The following is a 20633-nucleotide window of genomic DNA, read 5'->3' as shown; positions in this document are numbered from 1 at the left end:
AATCCTTTTAACACACTGAAGTGTCTCAGTCTCATTTTACTTTGTACCTTTACTGTAAAAATCCTCTCACCTTGATGATTTGTGGAGGAAATGTTGTGTCACCTCTGACTTCACAGGAGCTGATGGGCTGTGATTGGAGGAGAGAGGAGTGTTCACCGCAGGAATGCAGCGCCGCTCAGGTGGAGGGAGAGAGAGGGAGAGAGAGGGAGAGAGAGAGAGAGAGGGAGAGAGAGAGAGGGAGAGAGAGAGGGTAGGAGAGAGAGAGAGTAGGAGAGAGGGAGAGAGAGGGAGAGAGAGAGAGAGGAGAGAGGAGAGAGAGAGAGAGTAGGAGAGAGAGAGAGAGGGAGAGGGAGAGAGAGAGGAGAGAGAGAGAGAGGAGGGAGAGGAGAGAGAGATAGCGGAGAGGAGTAGGAGTCTATGAGAGAGAGCGAGAGAGAGATGAGTAGGCAGAGAGGACGAGAGAGAGAGAGAGAGAGGAGGGAGGAGGGGAAGCGGAGAGAGAGAGAGAGAGAGAGAGAGAGAGAGAGAGGAGAGAGAGAGAGAGAGAGAGAGAGAGAGAGAGGAGAAGAGAGAGAGAGAGAGAGAGAGGGGAGACAGTCCCGACACTGCTGCACCGCGCACACCGAGCAAAGGACGGTGCTGCGCCGCCTGTGACTCCTTCTCCTCCCCGGACTTTGTGCCTCTCTGTGCGCACAGTGGAGCTGTTTGGACTCAAGGAAAAGCTGGAGCGAGCTGCTGCTGCAGGAGGTCTGAACAGAAGTGAGGATCACCTGCCTGGAGGCGTCAGTCAGACTGTTCCACACGCTTATCTGTGAAGCCCTGATGCAAAGAAACTCCTTTTGTCCACGTGTCTTTGCACCTGGATGTCCAACACAGATGCAGATTTTCACTTTGCATGTCCCGAAAGACAAAAGTGGTGTGATGCGTTAGAGGAACGGAGTGAACGCAGCTGTTTGGATGGAGTTCTGCAGCTGAGAGAGAGGAGAAAGTTTGGAAAGTGTCTCTTCAAAGTGCATCTTTAAAACAGAAGACAAAGACATCCCATCAGAGAGAAGGACATGAACGCTGCTGGGTCTGTTGTCCGTGTGTCGGAGCAGGCTGCAGCTGAGATGCACCGAGCATCAGGATACGAGAATAAAGCTGCACCTGACCACGAATGAAAAGAACCTGAACCCAGTCCACAAGGATCTACTATGTCCTCACTACTGATGAGGTAAGACCTGCTCCTGGTTTTAATTCTAGCTCACTGCCTGTGTAATGATTGTGTGGCATTTCATTGGACAGATATGTGGTGACTTGAAATATTTACCTTGCACTGAGCTGCAAAGCCTTGAACGTTTCTTGCAGCACTGTGAAGGACGGGAGGTGATAAATTCCAGGGACAGTTGAGTTTTAAAAGCTGTTTGTTCTGTGAGTCATTTCATCCCAGTGCTGCGTGTGCTGCCTTCAGGTACTTTTACTGAGTCATTCTCAGGTTCTGATGCTTCTTTGACTTCTGTGTGGAAAATCTTGACTTAAGCAGCTCCTGGGTTTAATCCTGTGTTTTCACTGAGGCCACAAGTCATATCATCTTCTGCCAGTAGGCGGTAATCCTCCTGCCATATCTGTGATACTGACTCCTGGCTCGACATTCCTCCCATCCTGCTACACTACCTTTATCTCCTAAATGTCACAGGCTATAAATACCCTGCTCATATTTGATCTAATCCCATCCCTGCAACAGAGAACACAAACACAGGACTGCAGCACAGAGGTGGAAACTCTGAGTGTATTTCATGAATAAAGTCAGTGCTCCTCACTCTCCTCTGGCTCCGGGTCCTTCTTCTCACTGACGTTCTGTAGGAACAGCATGACGAGGGAGAGAGGAGGATTTGGCTCGGTGCATACTTTCTGTCTCTCTGATAACTCTTTGGAGGAATGTTTGTGTGTGAAAGAGCCGTCAGCCCCATGAACTGATTTAATCTACTTACCATGGAACACTGAGCATATAGCTTCAAAACGAGGACTCTAATTTGGTGCTACACTCTATGATGTCACTCGCTCCTGCAGGGAGGAATTTCAATCCTTTTCCTCCCTGTAGAGAAACACGACCGAGGTTTAAACTGAAACTCCCTCGATGCTGAGAGAAGTAAATAATAAGAGACAAAACATTATCCAAACTTCTTCTTCATCTTTTTAATAACTGAGTACTTTAACTATGGTTTTGTACCAACGCACCGTCACAGGTAGATGCTGTACCTGGACCACAGGTGTTCACAGGTTCTAGTCCAGGACGTGTTGTAGAAAGTAGTGTTTGAAGGTCTGTGAACTTCTGCCAGCACATCCTGGACTGTAGGTACCTTTATAAAAACTACATCAGCACATCAAAGCAGCCTCCAGGTACCGAGGTGTCAGAATCCTGAATCAGTGCTGCTAAAAAAATCTGAAAACAGACTCAGAATCTCAAACAAAGCTCAGTTCACTGGTTAACTGATTTCTACCACGTGTTATATTTCATATTTCTCTTCTGCTGGAGTTTCCAGTGAAATCTGAATTCTTTTATCTTAGAGATGAACTCACGTAGATGATTCAACACTAGTGCTCTGTTATTTTTCAGTGCTGCACACTTGATTCATTTCATTTTAAGTTGAATTAGGTTTAATGTTGAACAGTTTTGTCAGTGCAGACTCTCAGACCGCTCTCAGGTGCAGTCCGCTCATCCCCAGCTGCTGTGACTGGGTTTCAGTGTCCACAGTGTTTGAAATCAAATAATCAGATGTGATATGCTGCCTGGTCATTACCCCCCCCCCCCCCCCCCCCCCCAAATGTGTAATTAACTCAAAGCTTCCAATTCACCAACAATATAAAAATGTTCTTAGTAGAAACTTAAACTGTGGATGAGTCACTTTGATTATTAGAAGTTAACATGAACGGGACTGTGGAGTCACCTTCATCGCCCCCGTGTGATGTCCCACTACGTGTCCTGTCCAAATACTAAATACAGTTTCCAGGCTACCTTGAACCAGGTCCTGAGCTTGAGTCTCTGATCCCTGTTTTCTCGGTAACGCCGCTGACAGACTCAGTCACGTTTCAAGGTTCAGTCCGATAACACTTTACTGCTCGGTGTTTGTGTGTCTCTGCATGAACCTGATGAAAACTTGAACTTTGCACCGTTGGAGAGCTCTTTTTTTTTTTTCTAAGGAGGATTAGAGCTGTGCTTTTATTTCTTTATCTGTCAGCTGGATGTTTTCAAACCCAGTGGAAGAGTTGCCATGAACTTTGATGGACACGTCGGCTTTGGGCCAAGGAGCAATTGATTTAGTTTATGTGGTGATCCCGATCTGGGACTCCTGCCACCGGATCATTAGTGTTTTTTAGCTGTAATTATAAAATTGAGGGAGACGGAAACCTGACTCCCAGTCCTGCGGCTACATTTGCAGCTTATTTATGTAGGTGTAATGTGTTTGGGTGTGACTCTTCTTCTGGAAGCACACGTCCTCATGTCTTCTATTGAATTATTTTCTGCTTCATATTTTCTAAATGTTTTGGTGGTTTCCTTTCATTTATTGTCACATCGCTTGCGAGCATCTGTCTGTTTCTCATGTGTTCAGACCGTGGCTGCAGGTGACCTGAGAGGTTGTGCTTCAGTCAAAGTGGCTGCGAAAAGATAATCTCATAATCCCTGAGGCGTGATGTTGTACCAAGTATGTTCTGCCTGTCCTGGAACGAGCGTGTGAAGCGTAACGAAGGGAAGGGACGAAGGGAAGTTGAGCAAGAGTCTAGACGTTTTGGCAACAACACCAACAACACAATACGACGCCTGTCTTCCATTTAGTGATTCACTAACCCTCCCTGGGTGTTTTCTTCAAACATACAATGGTATTTAATTTATTTCTCTCTGAATGTTTTACTATGTGGTCGAGTGAAGCATCTGCCGAGGCCCAAAGGTTTCCACTTGTCTTCAAAGAGACTTGTTTTGTTAATGCGTGCTGACCGAAGCCACGAGCACTCGGGTGTTCACAGTCGACACAGATCCAGGGTCAGCGCTGACCACAGAGGCTGCAGAGCGAACATCTGTTAAAGGTTGTGTCAATTCATTCAGCAGCATGCTCCATAGAACCATGAGACCCTCCACTAGGCTCTCCCAAATGCTGCTGGGGTGAAAGGTCAAGACTGGCCCCTGGTTGGGAGACGTATTGCTTTTCCAAACGCGGTGGATGTGCAGGCAGTTGTAAAAAGGACGCCTGTAGCTCACCGTACAGAAACATTCAGCCTCACTCAGGTGTCTCCAGCGATGATTCACAGTTCAGAGGACACGTTCTCACCTGCAGTGCACGTTACCCAAAGCACCGTAGTAACTTCTGTGTAGCTGCAGATAACAGAAAGCTGTTTATTTGTGCAGGGTGGGAATGTGGGTGCTACTTGTCTGTCTTGTCTGAGTGTATTTAAAGAAAGGTTTGACAGTTCGGGCACATTACAAAGGAATTACTGTAAATGAGGGTGGAGAGCGTGTTTTACCTCTGCAGGTGAAGCTCGGTGGAGGTCATGCTACCTGTCTGCAGGTGGACTGAGCCTGTCTGGTTCAAGTATCTGTTGAAGTCAGTGTATGTTAATGACGTTAGATTAATGTGATAGAATTTCTTATTTTCACTATAGAAAGTTTTAATCCGTTACATCCGCTTCTTATTGATGTGTGTTAAACATTTAGTTGAATTTAATGACATTAAAACCAATACACAGAGATATGTCATTTATTTACAATCACACACAGTTGGAACCGTTAATATTTGCACAGTGACATAATTGAAAAGATTGAATTCAGCTCCTTTTTTTCTTCTCGGTATATTCACCTACAGCTGCATTCATTAAAGTAAAGAGTTCTACAGTATCTGATTTTGTTCTTGATACAGGAACATTTAACTCAGACATGTGTTTCAGCCGTGTTCTAGATGTTCTTTGCAGTCTTGTGTTGTTTGTGTTGCGTGGCTCGGGGCGGGTCGTGAGCCGGACTAATGTCAGACAAATAAACAAAAAGTCTCGTATTGATTAAAGCCATTTCCCTCTCCCTGCCCCCGAGCTATTCTCATTATGTTCTCCTATAGTCTTAATGAGAGCTGGAGGAGCCGGGCTGACCCCTGCTCACCTCTGTTAGGGCCCCTGTAGTGAGGGGGGCCAGTCAGTCCGCGACCGGAGCAGTTGTCTCTTCATCTTCAAGAACTGAACCCACCATCAAGTGAAACTGAGAGAAGTGTCTTTATCTTTGTAGATCAGCATCGGTGTGAACAAAACATTCAGCTGGCAGCTTCTGGATTTTTAGGTGGTTCCACTTTCACTAATGAACTTGAATTGTGTGAGGAACGTGTTGGGTAAAGTGTCTGTATCCAACCAAAGATAGTTTGTGAGGAGAGATGATCCACTCTGTCCCAACAAAGTATCATCTTCACTGTAGTTGATCCCATCATGCTACTGTCCAAACGCGCTGTTCTCTCAATTACCGTATCAATAATTTAAGCTTATAAACTTAATATGTTTGAACCAGGGGCTGTTGTATTTAGATCAAGGATCTATTAAAGATAAAGATAAGTTGTTCTGTGCATATTTAGTGAAAATTTGGAATCAGGGCTGAAGGAAGTTTACTGGGACATCCCCAAAGTGTAGTAAAGAAAAGTTGTCCATCCTATTTTTTCATCCATTATCCTGTAAAGTTACTTAAGAAAACGTTTTAGCATTTGACAGAAAAGAACATTGGCATTTCTTTTAAGTTTTAAGTTTTTTGTCATCATTCACTTTTCCTTTGTCAGTTTTTAGTCTCAAAGCGTATTAGAGAAATTCTCTCTTTAGCTGCTGAATCCCCTGATGTGTGATGATGGAAGGTGTATCAGAGCTTTTTCACTTGAAGCAGCAACATCAGAGTAAAACACTATACAACATGAAGACGTGGTGAGTTTGTCAAATCTCTTTCATGTTGAGTAACTACTCAGAATATTTTATAGCACGGTCGACCATTTTGCTTTTTTCACGTGGTTCATAGTTTCCTTTAATTTTAGTACAATGAGAAATTGAATCAACATAACATGACTTGAAGCTGTTCAACACCATCAACTACAAATTACTTTCATGTTCAGCTAATTTGCATCATTCAAACATAATAGCATCCAGATTATTAATTTTGTTGTTAATTTACATATTTGGCCACTTGCACATGTGCTAATGTTGAAGTTAACACTCAGAACTAATTAAAATGACGTCTTACGTGTTTATTGCCAAAATATCTGCAGTAAAACGTCCATTTACACTGAGTTGACTAAAGCACGGTGGATGTTTTTATGGTGACGTTTAGACTCTAGAGAAACATTGTGGTCTGGTTTAATACAGTATAAAAGGGAACAAAACCACAAACTCAAGTGATTTTTTCATCACATAACAAGTGGGAATAGTTTTTAATATATAAACATCATTTCCAGAATCATGTTGATTAAGCTCAGTGAACGTTACACTATCATCAGATAATGGAGAGCAGACTTTCATGTCTTCAGGATATTAATGATGAAAAGTCACATGTCCATAATGGCTTACATGACTCACACAGATTTTAAACACATTTAAGTTTCTGGTTGATGGAACAGTACATGCAGAATATAACAATTTATACAATAATATAATTATAATAATAATAATATACATTAACAAAAGTGTGTGTGGTATGTTAAAGTAGCTTAACGTGCGATAATAAAACTAAATACAGAAAGTTCTTTAAGTCATAATGAAGTAGAGATGATGAGAGGGCGTTTACATCAATCATCATTATGTGCTCTCCGCCTGTTTCAGTCACTGTGACCTTCCTTGTTCCTCTGATATGATTCCCCCCCATGTAAGGCCGGGACAGGAGCCGAGGGCTCCGAAGGGAAGGGCTGCTCAGCCGAGTGTGAGGGAGATGTGTATCGTTTAATTGGACAGGGCAACTTCTGACCTGGGACCGAGCCAAAAGCTCTGAAAAGCTCTGGACCAGCTCTGTGTTTATGTTCCAGGGAGAGATAAGAGACGAACAGACTGAGAGAGACAGATGACAGACAGATTGGAAACTGATGGAGATGTTGGAGATGCCAGGGTGGGGCAGAGAGAAACAGAGAAGATTAAGTTGGTCTAATACTTCAAATACTGTATATATTAGTCACTCTAATGTTGCAGGATCTAAATGTTAAAGTTCTCAACCTGCATAAATGTGGTGGAGTAAAACAAACTCAACATTGTACGAAGGTACAGTTCTTAACGAGATGTGCTAAGTTACTTTCCACCACTGTGTAAACATGTGGAGAGGGGCCAGGAAGCAGTCAGAGCAGTTTTCCAAGTATCCTGTGCACTTTTGAGAAAGAAGCACTTGTTAGGTTGAGAATCCACGAGAAGGAGATGAGGCCGCTAGAAAAGCAAACACACCTGACACTCAACATGGAGCTCAGTGGAGGTGGAACAATGCCTTGGTGCTACACTTGCCTATATTCAAATCAATTCAATTTTATTATGTACAGCACCAAATCACAACAGAAGTCATCTCAAGGCACTTTACAGTGTTTAAGGTTTAGGACCGTACAGAGTAGAATTATATAAAGAATCATATAGAAACCCCAACAATCCCATGTGAGCAAACTTTAGGCAACAGTGGAGAGAAAAACTCCCTTTAGGGGAAGAAACCTCCAGCAGAACCAGGCTCAGGGCGGGCGGTCATCAAGTTTTAAGTCTAGTCTTAAATGAAGAGAGGGTGACTGGCTCCAGAAATGTCACAAATCCCAATATCAAACCGGACCCAACTATGATTCTGGGTTTAGGTTCAACCTGCACAGCTCTGGTTGTGTCTTCTTTTACACTGGACGTCTGCACATTAAATGATGACCAGCTAATCAAGTTTCCACTCAGTGACTTATTGTAAAAGAAAAGGTGAGAAGCAACATAGAAAATGTGACAACTGAGTGTTTAAGTAATAAAAAAGGAACTTTATAATATTTAGTAAAATGTAAAAGTCTTTTCAAGTCATGAACACCAAGTCAAAGTCAAGTCGCTTCTTTTATCAGTGCATGTTGTTCTGCTGTGAGGCAGCAGAGTATCCCCGACCCGTCATTATCAATGACCTCAGGACCTCTGCAGTTTGAAGTAACCGTCGTGTTATTCTCTTTCCTTTCTGATCTCAAACACCTCCTTTAACATCTCCAGCTTCACTTCTGTGTTGGTCTTAATGTGTATGTGATGAAACGAGGAGGGTGACGATGGTGTGTGTTTCTGTGTCTCCAGGAAGCTGCCTCTGTTCCAGACCCTGACCTTTGTCCTGCTGCTGTTCTCTCCCATCTGCCTGTCGTCCCCACAGAATGTAAGTTCACAGTAAGAAGCACTTGTGCTCAGTTTGATGTCTTGTCTGCTGAAGCAGCAGCAACATGTCCAGCTAAGAAGCTGAGAATGTGCAGAATTCCATCCATCCATTATCTTTATTATCTGTACTAATCCTGAAGAGGGTCTTGGAGTCAGAGTGGGGTACGCCATGGACAGGTCATAAGTCTGTCACACTTACGACCTTATGACCTCACACTCACACAGAGACTGACCGTTCATGCTCACATTCACACCTGTGGACAGTTTCACCGCTTTAACCTGCATGTCTTCTGACTGTGAGGAGAAACTGGAGCACTGTGAGCAAATGTCAGGCCATCAGCGAGCATCTGTCGGCCTAGGTTTTACTGTTTCCCACGCTGTTGTTACTAGTTAGTGACTTTTTTAGCCAATTCAATATGTTTGAATCGACAGAGGACCCTGTCGGTGAAAGACACCACTCTGATTGGCTGTTCAGCTTTGAATCATGCTGAATAAGAGAAATGAACAGTGTTAATTAGATCTTATTAGATCTAGCTATAAACTGTCTGTGATGAGCAAGAGTGGTGTGAAAAAAGTAAAAGTAGTAAAAGTAAACGCAGCTTACTGCTGCTTTTTACAGTTTCTATCTGCAGCCCTAGTCTTCTTCTTGCCTCTTTTAATGACACAGACTACCGCCACCTGTTGGTGTACAGTTATTTCCTAGTATCATTTCTTGGCCCAGATCAGGGATAGTTGTGTGTCTTTTGTGTTAATTTTCAGTAACTTCAAATCTTTCAAATTTACATGTCATCGTATGGGAAAGTTTCTTTAATACAAATTAACTGAAGTGTAATGAAAAATCCTGTAATAGAATCAGTACTGACTGATCTCAGCATGTTGCATTTACACATTTACACTTTTACACGTACCTGCCAGGGCCCCTGGCCATTTCCCACCACCCCCTCCTGCACGTCTTCTTGTTCTTTTACTTGTTAAGTTGTTGTGATTAAACTTAGATCAGCAGAGAACAACCGTGCTCTCAGGTTCCAAAGAAGAAAACCCAGCACATTTAGATGATTTACCAGTCACAGCTCTTTGACCAGTATCAGATGTGAACAGGTCTGCTGGTTGTTCAGAGCGTGCTGATTGGGTTCTTTTTCCAGCGTGTTTGTCTTGCGATGGTATTTTCTCTGAGAAATTGTTCCAGCGTCTTCTTACTCCGATTGTTCAGTCTTTCAACACCATTTATCTTTATTTTAACCCTGTCAACCCCCAACCTCCCCCTTGGCCCGGCTGGAGTCACCACACTTATTCCAACACAATTAAGGTCCATTTAATTTTTTTAGAAAAAGAAACACATTTGAACAATTAATGACGATGATAATAGAAACGACATTCTGAAGGAAACTAAACAGTGTAGACAGAAACACTTGTTTGACATTACTAGAAGAGTTTCTGCACTCAGTCATCGGTGCAGCTGCGCTGGCATCGTCTCTTTGTCAACAGGCTGAAAACAAGACGAACAGACCAAATGGATCATAGCTGGTTGTAACCGCATTCAATTATGAGAGTTTTGTGTGTACAGAGGCTACGGCCTAGTATTCAGTATCAGTACAGTCATGTTATTATCTTACTTTGCTGTTTGGACATGCTCTGTTGTTGCATCCGTTTTTTTTCTTTACCCCAAAATCACAAATTCCCTGAAAGCACTTTACAACAGACAACAGCATCTACAGCAGATTTTTAATGAGGAAAACAAACAGTACAAGTACTTCAACTAATAGCAGTAAAACTAGTGTTAACTTATTTGTTCACGCTGGGAAACGTTATACACAGTAATCACATCTGAGACGCCACAGTGGTATTTATTCTAAATCTCTCTGGGAGCTGATTCCTCAGCCAAAGGACAAACCTGTTATTTTAAAAGCAGTAGAGAAGTGGCAGACCGTAATGATTAAAATAATTCTTCTGGATGGGTAATGACCAACATGTGTCCTAAACACAGACTAAGGAACAAACCAATTGTAGATATTTGCTAATTTAGCCAATTCTCCTCTGAGTTATATTTAGACACTGGTGTTTTTCGGAAATCCATTTTTATCCTGTCGACTCTCAAACATATTGAATAAATGAGTAAAACCTCTGCAGATGAAAAGAAATCTCTCTTCAGATGTTGGTGTTTGTTACTTTTAATGTCATTAAGTTAAAAATAATAAGTGTGGCATGTTCAGAGGACTGACCAGGTTAGTACCTTACAGATACCACAGCTTCCTAATCATTTAGGGGAAGTTCTGCTCTTGGTTTAGGAAATAAAACTCTCAAGTCCTGACATGTTTCCAGGTTTCCTGCACACATAGCATGTTTAAGATCTCTCCACATATTTTCAATGATCAAGTCACGGCCACGCGTAAGGGAGACCATCCCAGATGCTTCAGCTGTTGTTTCTTGTCATAGTTGGTGGTGGATTCCTGGACTCCTGCTCTGGATCATTGTCCCGTTGTAGAAGCCAGACTCTCACTTTCCTGACAGACTGCAGGACATTTGCACCCAGACTTTTCTGATATTTAGTGAAAGACATTCTTCCCTCTTATCTGTGCGGTGTTTCTTTTATCACAGGCTGCCTTCAGCCCCAGAGCAGAATGATTCTTTCAGAATATGGAGGTGCTACTTGTTCAGTTTTGACCCACATGTTGCTTCAAACGTTGGCATTTTAGGATCACAGGTGAGGTTTCCTTCTCGATTTGTTTTTTGGGGTTCCTTACGATACAGACGTGTTAATTAGCAGCCGGTCATGTGATGATTTTAATAAAGGGAAGGCAGAGGGGGAGTTTAATACCATTCATTTTAAGCCCTGTAGGAGTGATTTTAAAGGTAATTACTCGGACTGTGGATATAAATGTCTCCCTGTCACCAGTTGTCTTCTTGTTGCCTTCAAGGTGAAAAGTTTTTCCAGGCATATCTGTCAGCTCAAGACTGTCTTTGCAGACTGGGGGAGCTGGTCTGCTGAAAGACAAGAGGCATGATGGGAAAGTCAGATTACATTACACTGAAGGAATCTGTTCACCTGCATGTTGCCTTGAAGAGTCTGGAGCCTCAGACTCCAGCTCTTTACATTCAGTCCTCAGCTTTCTCTTGTGTCTCTTACTGTATGCAGTTTGTTTTTCATGTGAAGGAGGGTGGGGGGGGGGGCTGAATTATAAAGGTCAAAGATGTTTTCATTAATCAAGAATGCCAGCCCACCCCAACTCCAACTGTTATCAACGCTAATTTGACCGCCGATTACACTAATGAGGGCAACCTCAGGTGACCTCACCATGGAAAATGATGGAGAGTTGTAGCACAGGTTGCTCGCAGCTGAGTGTGTGTGTGTGTGTGTGTGTGTGTGTGTGTGTGTATCTGACCAATTATGAGTTACAGAGTCAGAAAGTTTCTGACTCTGTCTTAGTTTTTCCATTCGTTCTTAAAATCAGCTTAGCAGGTAAAATGACAAGCAAACCAGTGAGATTTATGAAAAATACAATATCACATCAATATCATAACACTGGAGTCACAAATCTAAATCCTTTACTGCAAAATCAGACATTTTGATGTAGATTGGATATTCTGGTGGGAAAAATGTGTTGCCTGTACGTTTAATTGATATGTTAACTATCAATGTATTTGCCAATTGTCATTTATATATTTAACCTTTTTTTCATTTTACAAATAAAAAAATCAGTAGATTAGAAACATGACAACTTATCAATAAAAAAAAAATAGAGCTAGACTTTTAATGTCAGTGTAATAAATCAAAAAGACACCACGAGAGAAGGGTCTTACTAACACACACGTCCTGGCCCAAGCATTAACACTTGTACTCAGATACTCCGAATCACTTTGACCTTCAGTTGACTGTGTATGATTCAGCTCCTGTATGAGAAACCAGTGGGACTGCTGCCAGTTTTAATCCTCCTCCGGGGTAAAAACTCTGGAATGTGTTTGAGGAGCACCATTCAGATCTCTAATCACTTTTATTGTTTGGCTCTGGTGATCCTGATCCACCAGGCTCACAAGGTTTTTTTTTAATAGACCTGTCTGCCTTTGGTTTGTGGGTGTAGGTTTTGGAAGGCGTCGCACATTAACAGACAGACGTGTAGCTTACTCATAGGATATTCCGTCATTCTGCCAACACTGTGGTCTCTGTTGTCTCCTCACACACACAGAGAGACTTTGAGCTGCTGACAGTTCCCACTTCCACCTGACAGCTCTGAACGTGCAGAACAACACTGTAATCACTGATGCTGCAGAGTGATTACGGTACAGAGCAGGGAGTCAGTTGTTAGAGTTCACTGTCTCAGGTGAAAACAACACAGACATGCATGGCTCCAGAGTGGCAGTTTGTCCAAGAACAGACAATACTAACAGAAAAATCCAGCAGCAAAGAATCAAAACAGATCAGTGAAATCTGTGAAAATACCAGAGTATACTAAATATATATTATATGCTGTCGTTTAGCAAATATGTATAGTAAAAGTGAAAAGCATGGGGCCAAGCACAGAACCCTGTGGAACTCCTATCAGGCTGTATCGGGTTAAGATAGGAGGCATTGATTGATAGATGCCCATCACACAACTCCTAACCCTGTATCTTATGTACCTCTATAGTGTTTTTCTCTGTCTGTTTCAGTCCCCGTGGATCCCCACATGGGGTCCCCCTGGCGAGGCTTCATCAGGACGTCCGGCCCGTGTCCGGCGACAGCTACACTTCAGGAATGAGTGGGCGACATGGAGCGGCTGGTCTGTCTGCTCACGTAGTTGTGGGAGTGGCGCTTCAGTGCGGACACGCACCTGTATCACCAGGTAACGGCACAATAGACAAGACAGTGATTTTAACTTTTTTAGTTAAACTTTTTGAAGCACATTTCAGTCCTTAAATGCAGTTGACTCAACTAAAAATACTTTTAATATTAATACTATGTACTTACTATGTACTTATTATTTTACTATTAATATGAGAATCTGTCAGTTTATACCTGTCCTCAATGAACCCAAGATTCTAAACAGATGAAGTATCATTTGAAAGTTGTAGTCATTTTTGTTTAACCAGACCTATTATGTGATTTCTGACTGAAAGGGAAACTCTGTCCTGCTCTTTAACCTACTTAGTCTCATAAATCTTGTTTTGTGTGTGTGTGTCCCAGAAACCCAGTGGGTGGACCATGTGCAGGAGATCCCAGACAATACAAGATCTGCAACACCAAGGTTATTTCAGCATTAAGGTTTTCACCCTGTATGAAAAAGACTTTCAGTGCAAACATTTTAGAACAATGACTGATGTTTGTTCTGCAACTTGGTCATATGTGAAGGTGTGTTTCAGGGTGTGATCTGGAGTTTCACTCACTTATTAACCTTTGTCGTCACAGCATTGCTCTGCCCTGAACTTCAGTCAGGTGTCAAACTTGCTGTTATGTCAGACATGTTGGGCTGTGTGTGTGTGTGTGTCGGGGGCGGGGGGTGACTGCAGCCCATATTGATTAAAAGGGAAAACACTTGGAGGGGCTGCAGCTTGTTTTAGCACGCTTGAAGGTGTGTGCATCTGGGAGCTCAGAGCATCAAATGAATGGACTACTCTCCTTGCTGCACTTCATTATAGGAATATGAAGTGTTCTGTTTCAGAACTCATCAAATTGAATGACAATTTATTTCCAATATACAGTGTTGTGCAAAAGTATTTGCCCCCTCCCTGAACCTAAGTAAATATAAAATGCAGTTTTTAATTTATTAAGGAAAACACTTGTCCAGAACTGCTTGGCCCTATGTGAAACAGTAACTGCCCCAGTTAAATACACTGCCAGTCCAAAAATAAAGTCACCACCTGGATTTTAAGTAAATAGGTAAGAGTCTCCCATTGGATAATTACTGCATGGATGATCAGTTATTTAACTCTAACTGATGCAGTGAGCAGCTTCTCATTTTTTTTAAACAACCATGTCTGAAGACACATCCTGTGCTCGTGGAAAAGATGAAGAGAATCTGTTTCAGAAGGGTCAAATTATTGACATCAAGTAAAGAAAACATCAGAGGAGATTGATACTGAAACTACTAAAATTGGGTTAAGAACTGTCCAGTGCATTATAAAGAACTAGAAGGACAGTGGGGAACCATCATCTCTGAGGAAGAAATGTGGTCGGAAAAAAATCTTGAATGATCGTGATCAGCGATCACTTAAACATTTGGTGAAATCAAATCATAGAAAAACAGCAGAACTCACTGTGTTTAATGGTGAAAGTAAGAACATCTCCACATGCACAATGAGAAGGAAGCTCTGGGATTGGGACTAAACAGCTGTGTAGCCTTAAGAAAACCATTTGTCATTGAGGCTAATCGGAATAAAAGGTTTCAATATGCTAAAAATTGAACTCTGGAGGAATGGATGAAGGTCATGTGGTCTGATGGGTCCAGATTGACCCTGTTCCAGAGTGATGGAGCATCAGGGTAAGAAGAGAGGAGGTGAAGTGATGCACCCATCATGTCTGGTGTCTACTGCACGGATGGCTGTGGCTCAATAGGTAGAGCAGTTAACTGCCAATCACAGGATTGGTGGTTCGATTCCCGGCTGCCATGTTACATGCCGTTGGGCAAGATACTGAACCCCAAGTTGCCCCCAGTGAGTCAGGTCAGCCATCGGTGTGTGAGTGTGAGTGTAGAAAAGCGCTATATAAGTGCATTTGCAGTGCTATGATCTGGGGCTGCTGCAGTTGGTCAGGTCTAGGTTCAGCAGAATGAGGTCAGCTGACTACCTGAATATACTGAATGACCAGGTTATTAATAAATGGATAGCAATGGATAACATGGGTATATTCCAAGATGATAATGTCAGGATTCATTGGGCTCAAATTGTGAAAGAGTGGTTCAGGGAGCTTATCGAAATGGTGCCATGTGTAATGTGTGACTTCTTACAGCACTGTAAGAAGGTGTATCCAGTCATTTGGCTGGTAGGTTAAGATTTTAGACTTTATGGGTTTAAGCGTTCAAATTATAATTCTGTTGATAGATATGAAGTTGTTAAATTTAAGAATGCAAAACTATGTCCTCATAGTGTTTGTGCTTGTGTGTGCAGGAGTGTCCTCCTGGCTCAGAGGATTTCAGAGAGATGCAGTGTGCTGCCTTTAATGACAGACCATTAGTGGCTGGAAACTCCTTCAGATGGATCACGTTTCATGGAGGTTAGTGAGACAAATTTAGTTTCCACAACAGTGTTGTAGCATTTTATAACAAAGCCAGGACAAGTTGAAAAATCGAATCCTCCATATTATGTTGAATCCCACATTTTAAGTATTAAAATGTAAGTAATTTGTGTCATGTAAATCGAATCATGTGCAGATCTCGTTTTTCTTACACAGATTTGTAAAAAGTGTTTTTGTCTTCTTCGCCCCATCTGTGTATTTATGTTGGTGCCAGCTGTGGTAAAAGTCTCTGTGCTCTTGTGTCCACTGTGGGGCCCACCGGGTGTTTAATCCCACCTGTGTTATGAGCTTCCCCCATGACATCAGCAACATTTCTGCCTCCTTTCCCTCTCTGCTGTGTCCCAGTTCCTTCTGCTCACCTCCTGCCTGTTTCTCAGCCACCTCCCTCCCTCCCTGTCCCTTTGCTGTGCCTATTTTCCCATAATAAACTAATGAGTCACTGACTGAAGATATTCCCTGCCAGGCTCTAACCCCTGTGAACTGAGCTGTCTGGCCTTGGGTCACAACTTCTACTACAACTTTGGCCGTGTGCTTGATGGCACATCCTGCGACAAGGAGACGGGATCAGTGTGTGTCAACGGACGCTGCCTGGTGAGTGGAATCACTTTGTGTGTGTTTTCTTTCATTTTGTGTTCAGTAATGTTTATTAAAAATTAGCATTTCAGTTAAAGGTGCACTCATTAATTTCTGGGCCACTAGAGGGCAGAATAAATCCGCAACACGCAGGGATGACATATTAACGCAGCTGCGAAAAGCCTTTTGACGCACACGGCAGACGAAGACTGAAATGTGTCTGTGCCCTGTTTTATTAAGGCTTCTTTTATTATATGAAAAAAGCATAATAACACATATTCTAGGGTTAAGTATGAAAAATATATAATTTGCTGTGTTTTATTTTTATCTCACTATTATTGCACAAATTAACAGATAGTTTTACGTTAGGGCTTTAAAAATAATTACTTTAACTTTGTTAAATAAATCAAATATCTTCTTCTGTAGTATCTAAATATATTATGTACTGTGTGTATGTATTTATTTTCCTGATTTCAAGTGAGACTGAACTGAGCTGTGCTGTTCTCTCCTCTCTTTATTCCCACTCTGTTGTGGTGTAAATGATGTTGACCACTGTGACTGGAGCTCTCGGGAGAAGTGAGCTCCCTGCTGTGCGTTAGTGCCAGAGTGCACTCATCAGTGTGGACTGCAGACTTCAGTTAGCATTACGGCTTTCCTCAGCACACAGCGCGGGGTCGTGCTCCCACATCCAGCCTGTCCCCTGCTCACCCCTCCCACCCTTAAACAGATGGGGATGGTTGCAGGTGAACGTGTATCCCTTGAGCTGTGCAGCACATGCAGAGTTATGTTGTATGTAACACTCAGCAGACACGTCTGTCACATTATGGTAAACTCATAGTTATTTTTACGCAGCTGACAAAGGATCATTGTTTGTCTGTGTTTACATGTCTATTTTTTCAATAACTACTCAGGCTCCTTCACTTTTTCCATACTTTAATATGTTGTAGTTTTATATTTAAATAGATATAAATATAAATATAAATATATATTCTACATATTCTACAAATATATATTCACGGTTTGTTCATTTATTTAAACTATCTGATTTACAGAAGTATTCAGACCCTTATTCAGATTTTATAGAAGCTAATTTGTCAATAATTAAAGCTTTGAATATTACTAGTTTATCCAATTTTTGATCCTCTATATGCGTATGTGCTTAATGTGTGGTGTATACAAGTGGATTTATGGGCCATTCACTCGGTCTGGGCCGACGTCAGAGCAGCCGAGGGCCTGAAAACAGGAAGCAGATGCAGCCTGCAGCTGATGTGGAGAGCTGCAGGTCAGAAATTAAAATCAGACTGCAGAACATATGGTTGGTTTGGACCGAGCGTGTGTGTGTGGGATATGTAACCATGGTGGTGTTGGAGACAAAGTCAAGAGATTGCTCAAGTTATTTGTCGTCTGGAGACCGTGAACGCCTCTACACAGTTTTATAACGACTCACCAAAGTGTTGTGGAGTCAGAACCATGAATGTTTTGCATTTTCACTTTATGAACTATAGAGAAGTAGAATTGTTGCAAATTAATCTTCTTTAATCTTCACAGCTGTTGATTCAGTGTTATTCCAGTCACGCAATAAACAATACAGTAGCTTCTCAAAACCAACGAAAAGAAACCAGTTAAACCTGAATGTTGCAGCTTTAAGGAATCTGCAGCATCAAGCTCATTTCTGCACTGTAGGAGTTCTATTAACACTTGTTGGGTTGTGTGTTTGGTGGTGTTTTGCAGGACTGTGGTCGCTCCCTCACTGGGGCCTTGTGCACTTTGCTACCTTGTCACAGAGGATTCATTTCCTGTTGCCTCGAGTGTTTTTTGTATTTCAAGGGGAGTAGGACGCTCAGATTCTTGCGTGGGAACCTCCTCATTGATTGGTTTGCTCTGCAGAGTGAAAGCTGAAGGCCAAAGACGAAGTGGCCACTGTAATCCGTCTAACAGCAAGATTCTCCACACACCATAAACTATCCAGCCAGTCCTCTGTGCTCTTTACTCTGGCATTTTAACCTTTACAGAGAAAACTCACTGACCCATCCTCCACTTGTGAGGCCCTGAACTGCTGCTTTTTCCATAGTAAATGTTTCTGAGGAGGTGAAAATGACACATAAAAGAGAGAGAATGGATCGAGTCGAGTCACAAAGGAAGATTTAAGGTGACTGTGCAGCAAAGACAAAACAAAAAGAAAGGTCAGAAGTTTCTTGGGATCTCAACAGAAAATGTGTGAATGTTGCTTCTCAACACGCTGTCAGAGGAACAAGTTTCAGCAGAGACACAGATTAAACTGTTGTTTCCTAACCAGCTGTGTGTGTGTGTGTGTGTGTGTGTGTGTGTGTCATACAGAAGCCCGGCTGTGACTACATCTTGGGTTCAAAGCAGCAGGAGGACGCCTGCATGGTGTGTGGAGGACAAAACACCACCTGCCTGCACCACAAGAGTGTGTACCAGAGCAACGGCCAGGAGGCAGGTAGGATACACACACATGCACACACACACACATGCACACACACACACACACACACACACACACACACACACACACACACACACACACACACACACACACATATTATTTCCATGAGGAATCAATTCCAGCACTTTTAGATCAACGTGATCTTGGGGTTAATTCCAGGCACTGTTTCTGTTTTTCCTCCCAAGTGTTATTAGTCATTCTGTTTTAGTCAAGAGGTCATTGTTCTCTGATAAAGTGAACTTTAACCATGACAACGGCTTTGCCAAACAAAAGCATTTGGCCGCCCTCCAACAACAGGTCCTCCAAAATTACAGTTGTTAGGATTTCAGGAAAGAGGAGGAAGAACACAGAGTTCCTCGGGCTAAAGTCAAGGCTCCAAACGACACTCAGGCTTAATGCAGCCAAAACATTTCTTACCTACAATGGTACCTACAGTTCAGAGGCTAAACCTGGATCTGAGTGTGAACATCAAACATGTTGAGTCGGAGTCCAGAGGCTTTTCTGTAATTTGTTCATATTGATATTGAACTAGAAACTACACATAAATAAGTTCCATGACTTTCAGTTTGTTTGGAAATGTGCAGCCAAACCAAGTAAACACTTTCTTCATCACAGAAACTGAAGTGTTTAGTGTTGAGGCAGCAGAAAATGACACGTACAGTGTCCAACGATCCGTGTAAATGAATCTACCATGAAGAATCCACACTGTAACTAACGGTTCCAGTGCTTTGACTTTGTTTCTGCTGGTTTTAGGTCAAATTTGCAAACTGTGAAACTCTCTGCTTTGTGTGGCTGCCATCGCACGTCACTGTTAACTGGTCTCCCTCTGCCCTCCATCTGGACAAATCACACACATACATGACTTTATTTTGTGCAATGTGCAGAATGTTTCTTCTAAACTCTTTGGTGACCACAGTGAACACATAAAGTGATGTGACTGTCAAAAAGTTGCTCTTTAATTTGCTGAAATATGTGTGGAAGGTTTTGTTGCACTTCCTGAGAAGTCTTGTGTTAATATCTTTCTCTCCCCTTTTAAACAATGCTGAAAAACACAAAGTCACCAATATTAAAAAAAGCTGACGGATTCCTTAATCAATGTTTGCCAAACAGCAAGCAAGAAGTGACGAAGGAGATGTTGCATGATTTGTGCACTTACCGATTTCAACTTTCAACTAAATTAATATATAATCAGAATAATGACTTTGATGTGAAGTCACTGAATGGAAAAGAAAATGAAATTAGACTCTGGGACAATGGGACCTAACATTTGGGACGTACCCGACACCTCTGACGTGGGGCTTGGCTCAGGACTCGGCTCTGCAACAGTGTCGTCCTCACACGGCTCTGTTGTGCTGATAATGGTCGCTTTGTTTGGGCGACTCAGCAGCCTTCGGAGGTTTTCTCTCCAACTGCAGCTGCATCTCCAAACTGAGCAGGCACCAAAATGGGCAGCGGCACTTAAAAGCTCCTCACAAGGTCAGACGGAAATGACCTCGAGTACGTTACTGCTGTAAGGTCTGTACCTCACATTTCCTCATGATGACACATCTTCATAAAGCTGAAGCCCTGCACATAAACCTTGTACATAGTTTCTCAGTGAGACCAGTAAGCAGGAGCAACCGGAGTGATACTCTCTTCAGAGGCCAGAATGAATGGAGTCATCCTGCGGCTTCTTTTCTTTCCAGAACAGCAGCAGAACCATTGAGCTGTCTCTGACTCTCTTTATGAAAGAAGTGAAATATCACTGTGTGATGAATGGCTGCTCTTTCAGCTCATTCATAAGTCGGATCTCTTTGTGCCCAGAAAACGAGCTGTAAACCATTAATCATAGTTAATTATTCACAGATCTCAGATGCTGATTGTTTTTTAATGACAGGTAATCAAGACCTAATACGAACCATAACCTGCCAGTGTTTGGCAGGATCTCATTGACGGAACATAATAATCTGATCACCGCTGAGTTACAGATTAGCCACTATTACTGTAAATATATATAGAATACATATATAAAGTACATTTTACAAACAGGAGACTAGTTTGTTTAAAGTGACT

The 20633-nt window shown here is 42.3% G+C and overlaps 1 protein-coding gene across 1 annotated transcript in view; it reads left to right on the top strand.

The window, feature by feature from the left end:
* The first annotated feature begins 565 nt into the window (after positions 1-565).
* Positions 566-20633, top strand: part of adamtsl5 (ADAMTS like 5) — a 29058-nt gene continuing 8990 nt past the window's right edge. The window contains exons 1-7 of the mRNA XM_026377907.1: positions 566-1213; positions 8263-8338; positions 12982-13154; positions 13496-13556; positions 15415-15520; positions 16005-16132; positions 18452-18575. Coding sequence (XP_026233692.1) covers positions 1194-1213; positions 8263-8338; positions 12982-13154; positions 13496-13556; positions 15415-15520; positions 16005-16132; positions 18452-18575 — 688 coding nt within the window. The 5' untranslated portion in view covers positions 566-1193. The remainder of the gene's footprint in view (positions 1214-8262; positions 8339-12981; positions 13155-13495; positions 13557-15414; positions 15521-16004; positions 16133-18451; positions 18576-20633) is intronic.

The sequence above is a fragment of the Anabas testudineus genome, chromosome 3 (assembly GCF_900324465.2).
Source record: "Anabas testudineus chromosome 3, fAnaTes1.2, whole genome shotgun sequence".
NCBI classification, from domain to species: Eukaryota; Metazoa; Chordata; class Actinopteri; order Anabantiformes; family Anabantidae; genus Anabas; species Anabas testudineus.
The sequence above is the reverse complement of the archived record's forward strand: the minus strand, read 5'-3'. Positions and strand labels throughout refer to the sequence as shown.